Genomic DNA, 12808 nt, shown 5'->3' with positions numbered 1-12808 from the left:
TACCAGACCTAAACATCTAGGATATTGCATTTAATTGGAGATTTAATCCATTATTTACAAAATCATATGAATATGATACTAATTTTAAACTAAAATCAAAAACAAACATTATAACCTCTGCTTAATCTGATTATCTGTTTTATTAAAAGAAACAGAGAAAAGACATTCTCATTCTCATGCTTTAAGATAATGACCTTTATGAGGTCTCTTATTTCAAATAAAAGATGCTGTTAAAGTTCCTCACCGTCTCCAAACAGCATGAGGATGGCCAGATCCACGGCTCGTTTCCAGCCGGAGTGTTTCTGGATGGCGATGCCGTAGCCGGTGGAGGCGAACACCTTGCCGCTGCCGATGGTGACCAGCTTACAGCCTTCGTCTCGGCCCGCCATGTAGTTCAGCACCGCAGCGTCGTAGATGAAGGCATCCAGTTTGCTACAGAGCGCCATGAAAGGAATAGCTGTTAGAAGACACTTTTAAAGTCTGTGTCCATTTTTGGACTTGTGAATGAGTCTGAAATCCCTCACTTCCTCATCACTATTCACATTAAATTAGCATTGATTAAACTAAACATCTATTAACACGATGCATAACTCTTCACACCAACATTCTATGGGTTTGTTATTTACTTTGAAACTTCTGAAGATTTTTCTTGAAAGTCTCATGGTACTTATTATGAATCTAATTCAGACTGTTGTATCAGCTAAGTTTGTTCGGTTTAAAAAGAGTTATAGGATTCCTTTCCAAGCATGATCCTCTCCATGTTTACCCCCCAAAAATATTCAACTCAGCTGAAATAATTTATTTATAGAACCTCTTTCCTATCAACATGCAACCCAAAGAGCCTTACACAAAGTGAAATGAATAAATAACATGTTGCATGGTTTTAAATGGCAAAAATACAACAATAACATTTAAAAAATATTTAAAAAATAAAAGCCAATAGAACATAATAAAAAAAAACACCAAGGATCATAGCATACGTTTAAAACCAATGAGCTTAAAAATTAAGGTTATTACATATCTTGAAATTCAATTAATTAATTTGTCATTCATTATTTTTGGAGTGCTCTCCATTAATTTGAATTGAATGCTTGCCTGTGCACATTTCTGCACGTTCAGACGACCTGCTGTACACCGAGTCAAACACTCGAGGAAACGCTGGCTTAGCATTTAATTGGAATTAATTAATTGAAAGTATAACAATTGAACTTTCTCTGTTTCAGCAATAATTAATTAGAAATTGCATATTTATTTCAAGGAAACTTACAAGGAAATTATAAGAAATGTATGAGACCATGAATAATTAAGGGCTGATAGGCAAAACATTGCATTGAGGCGGTGTGCATGCTAAAGACACTATGAGGAACTATACAGCATATTGAATAATAATGTCACAAAGTCAACATAAGAAAGGGAGAGATTCTGGATACAATGACTGATACTTTTATTCTATTCTCTTCTGTTCCTGGGTTTCCTGGAGTATTCCCTCAAATAAAACTGAAAAATGCTCTGTTACAAACAAATGTTTATGATAATTACATCTTTCATTCAGCAAGAAAGTTTTCACACCACTAATTTTATTTTTGAAGCATAAATACAATCCGGAGAAGTGATTTACTCAGTAAGCCACTTTGCCAGTTTGCAACCACCTTTTTTAGGACACATTAAAGATTCAAAATGCACAAGTTGGGTATTTACTGACAAATAGAAGTCCATAGAACAAAAAGGTGAATATTATATTGTGTGTTTATATATAAAGTGTATATTATTAAGCTTGTGTTAACCACAGACCCTTTTTCAAGCTTCAACAAAAACAAACTTCTAAAATCTGAGTGGCTTAGGGACGAGGTAATTGTTGCAAAAATGCTATCTCTTTTCTTGATTTAAGGTCTCACTCCTGCAGCAGTGAACACTTATCTTTTCTTTTCAGATCAACTCTGTCTGATTTTAAAGGTAAATTGATATGACAGTCTGCAGCTTAGTGACACACTTCAATGGAACTGTTCCTCTGAGCTCTGAAGGCCTCTGTGGTCATTCAGAGGTGCATCCCTGCTTTGCATTCCTAATCTTTAAGCAGCTGGTTTGTGAAAAACATTTAACGACAGGGAGAGAGAAACAGTTAGATACCCGCCTTAGTCCGCGGCAGAGAGGGAGAATATGAGCTAGCTTTCATAGTAACCACAAGCTCCGCTGCTATTCTGGGTGCTGGAGCACAGCTCTACTAGCTGCTCACCCACATCGCCCTGAATGCTCCCTCTCCCTCTGTCTCCCTCTCTTATTCCTTCATCATCTTTCCTCTGTGTTGCATCAGTACAGGACCTCACAGCTCCATCACGCTGTCTCTCTTCTCCCTGCTGAGATCCTTTCAACTCCCCCCCCCATCTGTCTCTCCGTCCTCCCCCTCTATCTCTCTCCTCCTCACCCGCTCTTCAGACTGTACAGCGCTTCGTCTACGTTCTTCTGGTGGAAGCTGGTCATGTAAGTGTGCATGTCCCGGTAGTTGTTGCGGATGTTGCGCTCTGTGCTCCCGTTGGGCACCGTGCCGAACCGGAACGGCGGTGAGAATTCGTTTGGATTCTGGAACTGTGGCAGGGGGTTTTCCGGAAACGAAACCACACAGAGAAAATGAGAGAGGACACCTCGTTAGCGTTGGAAAAGGCGCTGAGCCGCATCAAACAGCCGTTAATGCATCATTGAGCTGCATCATAGTGCTAAGTAGACCCACACACCTGGGAGACTCTAGACAAATTTAGACAAACATGTACAGCACAACATATCAAGTTAAAAAATAATCACCACCATTCAGGTCATACAAGAGAGACAAGATTCTTTGAGAGCTGCAACTGATGATTACTTTCATTACTGATTGATACATTGAAATTATAGACTAATCGTTTGGGCTGTAAAGGGAAAAAGTGTCCAAAACTCATTTAGTTTAACATAATATAAGACAAAAAAAAGTAAGATATAAAAGAAGAGAAGCAGGTCCTCACTGTAAGTACTTTTTTACATTTCTACGTGAAAATAAATCGAAATTGATGAATATATTGAGGCGACAGGTAGCTTCACTGATAGAATGAGTGCCTCATGTAGTAAGAGTTAAGCAATCATCCGCGGATTAATCAATGATTAAAATAAATGTAAATTGTTATACCTTATATATTACTAAGAGTGTTAGATACATTTAAATGATCACATTTGAAACTTCACGGGTGGTGTTATACCGGTACTTATAGGACGCTCATATAATAATGGGGAACCCCTGAACTAGACGATTCATCTCAATTTATAATATACTTTTTGTTTTTTCAATAAAATGATGATTCACACTCTGTTTAAATGAAGGTTTACTGAAATACATAATAGAAGAAGGAGAAATCATCTCAATGGCTGCCGTACATTGTAAACCCAATTATATATTTACTTACTTAGAATGCTTTAGAAAACTAAAAGCCATCCACGCTCACATCACCCCACATTACACACTTCACACACCTGCTCCTCCGCCCCTCAAATTCCTTCAATTCCCACCTTTTTGTCTGACAGGCCCGACACCTGGTCCACATACTCCTCTTGGATCATGAAGGCGGCCAGGTTGGCAGTGTAGGAGGCCAGGAAGATGACAGCAAAGAAGGCCCACACTGACACCATGATCTTACTGGTGGTACCTTTGGGGTTCTGCACAGGGACGGAGTTGTTGAAAACCAGACCCCATAGCAACCAGATGGCCTTTCCGATGGTGAAGGAGGGACCGCCGGGCTCTGGGACAGAAATAAAAGAGGAGGGGTGCAAAGAAAGATGACAGAGGGAAGAGAGTGAAAGAAATCAGTCTCACAGATCCCAGGTGCTGCTTCACTTTATCTGCATTTACTCATGAGCGCCGTGGTGGGAGGCACTTGATGGATGGCGCCGACAAAGACAGGATTTCTTCCCATCCTTTAGTTTTGTCAGCGAGGATGTGCTGCACGGTCCACGCCCGCTCCTCCAGACACTACTGTGACAACCCACTGTTACATACTACCTCTGTTCCAACTACCTCTGCGGCAGTGTGACAGGAAACACTACCTACTGTAGCTCTGAGGCGGCGGACACAGGGAGCAAGAGAGAAGGGGGGGGGGGGGGGGGCGTGGATGATGAGCAAACAGCAGGCTGCAATTATGCTACAGCTGGAGCAGGCTTTACATAACCCAGCGATTAAACCACACACAGCATACACTGTCATTCAGAAAACACTAACATAACTCCCAACAAAAAACACCATTACTCTACCCCTCTCTGCTGCTTGATAAAAAGACTGGGAGCAGCAGATACAACACATCTCTGGTTTTATCCTGAGTGGCTGTTTCAGGATAATGCAATCCTGAGTCAAACAGAGCTAGGTGTATACAAAATAGATTGAATCTGAACCATTGATTTTGAAGGGCAAATTGATTTGAACGGCCTGCTGGAGCTGAATTCAACAGGGTAGCGTCGCTCCATACTGTCAGACACCATTGAACCTGACACATATTTTTCTATGTATGGTAATAGATCTACTTAAGTGTACTCATCGGTTTAACAACCCTGAGGTTTAACAACCCTGAGTATGGCGGTCTAACGACGTTGTGTAGTATTTGAGAATGGCACTAGAAAAAAAGAGGTTGGAACAGAGCAGTCTTTGTTCTCACGGTGAGGGTAAGAACACTTAAGATCATCCATCTACTGGCTCTTGTCAATGAGCCTTTTCATTAGTGAAAGGGCTTAAGTGACTGTAGATGGAGATAAGTACTCCCAGACCCAGCTGCACTCATTCAGAAGGGATTTTCAGAGTCATTTTGCACAAAAAGGTGCTTTCAAGGTAACAAAACAGGCAGAGTTATACTCTTTTCCACCAAATGTAGCTCAGTTTGAAAAGGTTATAGACCCATTTCCCAGGAGAAGAACATGTTTTTCTCTTTTCCAGTGTGTCATGTTGGGCATCAAGCATGCACTGAAGGGACGATTAGTATACAATGTAAAGCAGATATTATTATTACATGTCATTTGTTAGACGCTTTTATCCAAAGCAACTTACATTCAGCACTGTGGACAATCCCCAGAGGAGCAATTTGGGGTGAAGTGTCTTGCCCAGGGACACAACGACATGCTGACTGCAGTGGTACTCAAACTTGCTATCCCCTGATTCAAAGTCCAGCACTCTATCCACTGAGCCGCAGCCGCCTATATGGTGATTGGTTACTTCTGTTTGTTATCTGTTACCTATTCAGTCCCTCTGTCAAACTCTGAGACAGAGCTGGTTATGGATGAAGCATTGGAAGACGAACCAAGTCAGGTTGATACGTTTTCAAATGGTTTCTGTTGAGTTTAAATGAAGTGTGTTCATCTGCGAATAATATTACTATCATCTATTGCCATAACAGTGTGACTGTAGTCTTGTGGCTACGGAAAGGGAATATAAATTATATGCTTTAATTGTAATAAATGTACAAACGATTTGCATGTATTCTATATTCACGTCAACATGCGTCACATAGCATTGTTCAGGAAAAGGTGTGAAAATGACCTCGATGACCCATGTGTCATTCAGATAAATACCTGTGACTGCGGCAGAGTCATTTGTTAGCAGATTGAATGCAGATTGTATCCTTGTGGATAAAGAGATCGCCCGGTAAATGAACTTCAATGTCATCTTTTTGGAGCATCCATTGACCTGGTTTGATATTTTTTTTGTATATGTGTGCGTTTGCATCAGTGTGTGTGCGTGTGTGTGTGTGTGCGATCCTCTCACCTCGCCCATCTGCCAGGCAGCGATTGTAACCCACTGGGCTGAAGTATTCAAACACAAACACAGCCACGGCCGACACCAACAGCAACATCACAAACATCATCACCCAGACATCAGCACTGAAGGGCTCTGAAACACAGAGAGGGAGGGGGGAGATAGTGGGGAGGAAAGGGTGCAGAGGAAGTAGAAAAGGGGAGGTGGGGAGGGTTATGGGAAGACAGAGAGAGGAAGTTCATTAAACCAAATTAAAAAATATTACAACATCCCCCCCTGGTATCAACATGATTATTTGTATTCAGACGTTATGTACCGCATGGCTCATTGTTGCAGATTGATGGATTTTGTCTGCGTTTGTGTGAAGCACTTATCAACAGAGCAACTGAGAGGATTGGTGTGAATGTACTCATGTACTCATTGAAATGGGCACATTTTCCACCACTTGCACTCTGCTTTGCAATGTTCACAAACATGGCAGTCTTGGACAAATACCGTAGCAGTCTAGTTAGAAAAACATCTCATTACAAGCTCCATTTAGTGGCTGCTCTGGAGCTTTCTACTGTATCATCTTCATCAGCAGTGTTTATCGACAATTAAAGTTAATTGTATCAAACCCCACTTTTCCTACTATTTATTACGGAAGCGCTGAAACGCAATTTTAAAAAACATTTCCAAATTGGATCAATATTGTTTTCTCTTCTGTCTGTATGTCTTTTAAAACATGTGAAAAAATAAGTTTTCCTGTGATACAAAATGTGTTGTAAGGTTATTTGTAGGAAACATTTATGTTGTTGTAATACCCATTTCAGCCCACTAGAGGCCTTTGTTCTTAATAGGACTAAAAGCAACAGATTAGTGCTGATTTCTAGCTAAAAGAGAAACATGACATTGAGGTTACATTACTTTCTCTGAATTAATTTAACACAGAAGAGAACATTTTTTAGATAAGTCTTAAAAAATAGCTAACAACAATGTTCTCTTTTACTTTATTAACAATTACCTCTCTCTATACTGTACTGTTTTCAGATTGGATGTTCCGTAATAACCACTAAATGGACCCTGGGGCGGGATTCATTAATGAACTACACTTTCTAAAGATTAAGAATGACATTTAAATCTCGGCCACAGCACTTTCGCAACATATTGTTGACGCACAGTTTGTACAGATCATGTTTTTGGTGATATTCACAGAAAAATATAAACTTTTCAACCGCATATTATATCACCACATGACCAAACTTGTTGTTTTGTGCTGCTGAAAAACACAATTAGACAGTGTCCTTATTTGTGAACAACCTGCTTGTTATCGGTCTGTGAGTAAGCATTTATTATTCAATCTGAGTGTGTGTGTAATTGTTCTCTCAATTGTGTGGTTCATCTGCCAAAAGTACCAGGTGTGTTTTTTCCTCACCGAGAAAGGCGGAGGGGGACACGGTGCCGTTGCTACGGGAGACCATGACACTGATGCCCGTCTCAATGAAAGGCACAGAGAAGTCGATGACCTGTGACCTCTCCTCGTTAATAGTGAGCGAACCCACTGCCATGTGAGCATTCTTCAACACCACCTGAAGGTCAGCCACAGACACACAGAGGCAGACGGGGGGGAAACGGAGAAGGTCAGTGCTCAATTTCCCTAGGATCGCGGTTAAAACAGAGGGAGATGTGAAAGTCATTCAGTGCTGCAGTCCATAAACAATCCATATAGCAGCCATACATATATAGTAGAGGGGCCAGGCGGAAGGGGGTTCTATTTAGAGGATAAAAACCACATTTCTTAGTTTAAAGTCACAAATCGTAGCAAAACAGTGCAACAGTATGAAACATGGTGTTAATCAACTTTCCAGATCAGTACATTATTATCTTCTGGATAGGCTCAAATCAAGATGTGTTGATTCTGGGCTGAAATAACAATAATTTCCTCATTGCTATATATAATTGCAAAGTATAATTTTATCATCCAAGCATAAAACACACAGATTTGTGCCTTTGTGCCACAGTTCTGATTATCTTTTACGCAAATGTATGACTTTATAATCTCAGGAAGGTTTTAAACTTGTGAAGATGTAAGTATTCTTCCCCTGAATATACCACTTTAATTGATCAAATATCACAGCTGTAATTTTGTCTCTGAATGCTCCCCATTACCTCATCTCCTTTTCATTTATGTTCACCCACAACAACCCTAATAGGCTGTGGTAAGAGCCACCGACTTTGCCAAGTATTTAATACGCTATTTTGGTATAATGGGAGCAGCAGGAGAAGGGGATCACTACTACACTAGGTCAGTCTTTGACTCCCAACCAACCCCAGCTTCCATCTGGGTGTGTTTAAGGTATATTTAGCCCTAAGTAGCTGGAGCCTCGAGCCATTTATTACGGGGAGCACAAAAGACTGTGTTAATAAGGGATATATTCAGTATGTATGCCAGAGTGAGCAGACATTCTACGCTCAGTTTTTTCTTTCTATGTTTGTCACACTTCTTCATGAAAGCCTTGTTTATGTTCTCGCTTTCGGTTTCCTGCGTTTACTTCCCCCCCCCCCCAAACAAAATAGTTAGCTGCTTGCTTGGGCTTTTCAGGACATGGACTAATGCACCAATGCATGCAGGCACTGTACAATTGCTATCAAAACAAAAATATATGCAGTTTGTACTGTTATTATATTGCTCTGCACATATTAACTTGAATACGTCCCTAAGATACAACTTTAATATTAAAGTTGCTTGTTTTATGCCATTATCAATTCAAATGGACATCACATTGATTTGTGAAGACTGCATTGCGCTGATGTGTTCAGGAGAGCAGGGTTTTTCCCTGAGGCTGTTTCCTCTCTCTCCTTCTCTCTTCCAATCACTTTCTCTTTCTCAACGTCTCTCTCTTTCTCCATCTCTGATTAGGAGCCTCATTGCTCTCCCCCCCCCCCCTCCCCCCCTCAGGCCAACATATGAGGAACAAGTGCAGCCTGATGGCGGACAGAGACATTGAGGAGGAAACATTCAGACAGTATATAATTAGACCTATCATCAAAATAAATTCCTCGGGGCTCCAAAACCCAGATGCAGTAGAATTAGCATTATTATTAAACGACATAGTTGCTAATTGGTAATGTGTGCATTGATTTACACACTATTTTTTTTACAAAAATAATAGTGAATCACAAACTGCTATAAGAGCAGCGATGTTAAGAGGTAAGGCAAAGAGACGGAAAAAACATCAAACATACTAACATTAAAAAAGTAAACATAAAGTTGAATGAATACATGTAAAAAATGTAATGATTTAAGAATGATTCATCTATAACTGCTGCATTTTTCATCCAGCATTAGATTCAGTGTTGGTGTGTTATGATGGGTTTATGAACAGAAAAGTAACACTGCATTTTAGTTTCAATTGCCACATTTTGTTTTGGTTCATATTTTGTGAAGCCAATATTCGAGTGGTCCGAATTGAGTTATTCATTTTACATTTCAGAGTTACAGTTTTTAAAAGGACCTCCATCTGGGAATATTAACACATGCTAAGACAAAGCAAAGCTCGGTAACCAAATTCTCAGCTATACTCTGAAATCGCAACGGTTTCTTACACAAAAAAATAGCAGATGTTAAATTTGACCCCTGCCATCTGAAGCAGACTAAGTTTTATAATGACTTGTTTCGCTGTGTTATTATAAATAGTGTTGCATAATTTCTTCAGGGAGGCATACTGAATGCATTAAGCTTCAAGAAAATGTGTACTTACAGTAAATGGTGGCAGGAATACTTAAACCACCCACGATGGTGAGTTCAATGTTTGCCAATGCTGAAAAAGACCTGCAGTCAAGGCAAATTTACAAAAAGACTATGCTACTTTCGATGGAAGTCAGTTAAAAATTATCTAATATAATTACAGTTTAGGTAAAGTGCTCTTGCGATTCAATTCATGCATAACATGTGTATGATTGTGAGTAAAATAAAGGCCTTACCTCCCCAACCATGCCATTCCATGTCCCATTAACCTTCTTGCCATGTTTGCCGTTGGTGACCAGGTAGAGGTCGTAGGTGAACTTGACCGCCTTGGCGATCTTCTTCAGGATGTCGATACAGAAACCTTTGCAGCAGCGCTTGATGTAAATCCCCGAATCCCCCGTCTGATTGCTGGAGGAAGAGGAAGGGGGGGAGTAAAGGTAGGGGAAGAGGAAGTACAGTTTATTTGGGTTCAAGTTAATCAAACTAGCAGATGTAAAAGAGAGAGGAAATAAGAAGGGATGAGATTAAATAAAAGTGAAATAAACCAAGCTGACATGTGTCTGGATTGTGCAGGTTTTCCTTCCCACAAAAAACTCCCCCCAGTTTCTTATTAATACCGCCCATGATTGTATTCCTCCGCCAACTATTCCCTATCCATGTCCGTCCAAAATGTCATCACTTTATCCTAGTGCACATTTTGTGAATCCCGTTTATAAGCTTATGAATTCTTGAGGCCCAAATTGTGCCGTGTGAGTTCACAATGACCTTTGACCAACAAAATCTAATCAGTTCAGCCTAGAGTGCAAGTTGACATTTGTTCCAAATTTAATAAATTCCCTTAAATGATTTTGAGATATTTCATTCAAGAAAAAAATATGGACTAAAAGTAACCCGAGAACATGATGTCTATGTTAAGGCATACAATAAAAACACCAGGTACTGCTCAGTGAAAACATATATGTTCAAAACATGTATTGGTTACTTTTCGTAGTTTTTTGCGACCAGGCCAAATATTTACTGGTTGCAGCTTCTCAGATGTGAGTATAAGCTGCTCCTCTTAGTCATATTTGAGGATACACTTGGGTAGATCTTTGGGATTTGGTTTCATCCTGGGCTATTGCATGTACATCTTTCAATGCATTGAGAAATCTGTTTTTTTTAGATCAAATGATAAAGCTTGGTCTTCTAAATACAAATCTGCAAAACCCTGTACATCTGGCTCATGGAGTATTTTTCATTGAGAGAAATCCTACATATTGTCTGTGGCATATTGCTGCCTTTTCCTGAAATACTGTATGTCATGAAATGTCTGATGGAAGAGACGGACGGATTGAGAGAAGGCGAAAGGGGCAATAGGAGAAAGAACGGGGCGGAAGATCAGACAATAAGAAAAGCACTGAGCCAGAAATGTAGGACAACCTCAGGAGGTTTCAGGTAGGCCAGTGATGGGAAAGGAGGCCATTGAAAAACAATCCATTATTGCACACCAAGGAGAAGTGGATAGCAAGATGGTGAAGAGGCAGGGAGGGAGGACATCACCGACAGAGACAAAGACAATGATCTAATTAGCAGAACTGAAGCAGGTAGAGGTAATCAAAGGACACCGGGAGATTGTGTGATGAGGAAAATGCTTCAAATGTTCTAAATCAAGGATAGAAAATAAAGGAAAATCTCTACAGCGTTCAGCAGTGACAGAAAATAATAAGCAAAGAAACATAAGATGCACAAAAAAAGGGAACATTCAAGAAAAATGTCAAATAAATGATGGATGGGAGCATTCACCTCCACCTTTACAGGCAAGTTTTATTATAACATTGTTTTATTTTTGTATTATCCTTTGGTTATATTAACAGTTTACATCATTATTATGTTAGAGTACTTAAGCAGCTTTTGTGTTTTTTGTGTTTTTTATACTAGTGATTTGCAACTTTGAAAATAAAACCGGGTATACCAGAAATTCATATTGCAGCCATTTTGATTATAATGTACTGTATATGTTTAACACTCTTAGTTTCATAAAGAAAAAGTGTTCTATTATTAGCACTTGAATAAAAAATATGCATAATGCATTCACATTATAAAACAAATCCAGACACACAAACTGTATGTCTTTAGGAAGAAAAGGGGGAAAAAATGAACACACTTTTGTTTATCCTGTCTTAATTCTCACGTTAGTTTTAGCTGTTTTCGGCACGGCACAGTGTTCCTCATGCAGGTCCCACTGAGCGGGTCCACGTCCTCGACAATCACAAACGGCGCCTCCTCCAGAGTCACGATGGACAGGTGGTCCTCCCGCTCCTCCTCGAAGCGAGGCCACACATGGTACCTCATCGTCAGGGAGCCTCTCTCCCACTTGCCAACCTGCATGTGAGAGTGGGAGGGAGACACTGTGATTCATTACGGGCTACCGTAACAGGGACTTCAAGTGGCAGAGAGACACTTCAAGTGAAGAAGTGACAGACACAACACAGAGGGGCAAAATACCAAGCAGGGGAAAAAGAGAGGAGATAGTTTAGAGGAAGAGAGAAGGACAGAATAAGGCGCAGGAGGAGGTTGACACTAGGAGAGAGAGAAGAAGCAGAGAAGAGGCAAATTAGGAGGAGAGGAGAAGGTGAGGAAGAAGAGGATAGGAAGGATAGGAAACTAGTAGAAAAGAGAAACGGAGAAGAAACAAGATGAGAAGGACAAGAGAAGGAAATGAAACCAAAAAGAGAGAAGAAGAAGAAGAAGAAGAAGAAAAAGAAAAAGAAGAAGAAGAAGAAGAAGAAGAAGAAGAAGAAGAAGAAGAAGAAGAAGAAGAAGAAGAAGAAGAAGAAGAAGAAGAAGAAGAAGAAGAAGAAGAAGAAGATAAGGAAAAGAGAGGAGAGGAGTTACTCACCCTGTCCCATTGTCTGTCCTTGTCGAGAAGAATGATGACCAGTTTGGGAAACATCTGATGACCCTTTTCGCTAAATGACAGGTTTCTGCCTTCAAATGTCACATTCATGAGGTACCTGAGAACGACAATCGGAAAATATAAATATAACATTCGAATATACAAGTCAGAAATATGATGGAAGATGATCTGTCTTACGATCTGAAATCAAGTGGGTTGAGCCTCTTAACATTATTTCTTATCAACAACAACATTACAAATAAATAATGGATAAGAAACATCATTGAAATCTCCCACAAATACTCAAAATTGCGGTGAAATATAGAAATGTTCCCAACAGCAACGCAACAATCTGTAAACAACATATTATTGACATACTATCGCTAAAGTATCTATAACACCCAGCAGAAACACTACCATTCATACTACTGTTTAAGAGTCAAATTAT

General features: G+C 39.9%; 1 protein-coding gene across 3 annotated transcripts in view; it reads right to left on the bottom strand.

The window, feature by feature from the left end:
- Positions 1-12808, bottom strand: part of grin2bb (glutamate receptor, ionotropic, N-methyl D-aspartate 2B-b) — a 101622-nt gene that overhangs the window by 16927 nt on the left and 71887 nt on the right. For all 3 annotated transcript variants that reach the window (XM_079658168.1, XM_079658169.1, XM_079658170.1), the window contains exons 6-13: positions 12364-12478; positions 11656-11846; positions 9722-9893; positions 7173-7326; positions 5768-5893; positions 3532-3761; positions 2423-2583; positions 245-432 (exon numbers count right to left, since the gene is read on the bottom strand). In XM_079658168.1, coding sequence (XP_079514294.1) covers positions 245-432; positions 2423-2583; positions 3532-3761; positions 5768-5893; positions 7173-7326; positions 9722-9893; positions 11656-11846; positions 12364-12478 — 1337 coding nt within the window. The remainder of the gene's footprint in view (positions 1-244; positions 433-2422; positions 2584-3531; positions 3762-5767; positions 5894-7172; positions 7327-9721; positions 9894-11655; positions 11847-12363; positions 12479-12808) is intronic.

Source organism: Notothenia rossii (assembly GCF_949606895.1).
Source record: "Notothenia rossii genome assembly, chromosome: 1".
NCBI classification, from domain to species: Eukaryota; Metazoa; Chordata; class Actinopteri; order Perciformes; family Nototheniidae; genus Notothenia; species Notothenia rossii.
This window is presented reverse-complemented; position numbering and strand designations above follow the sequence as displayed.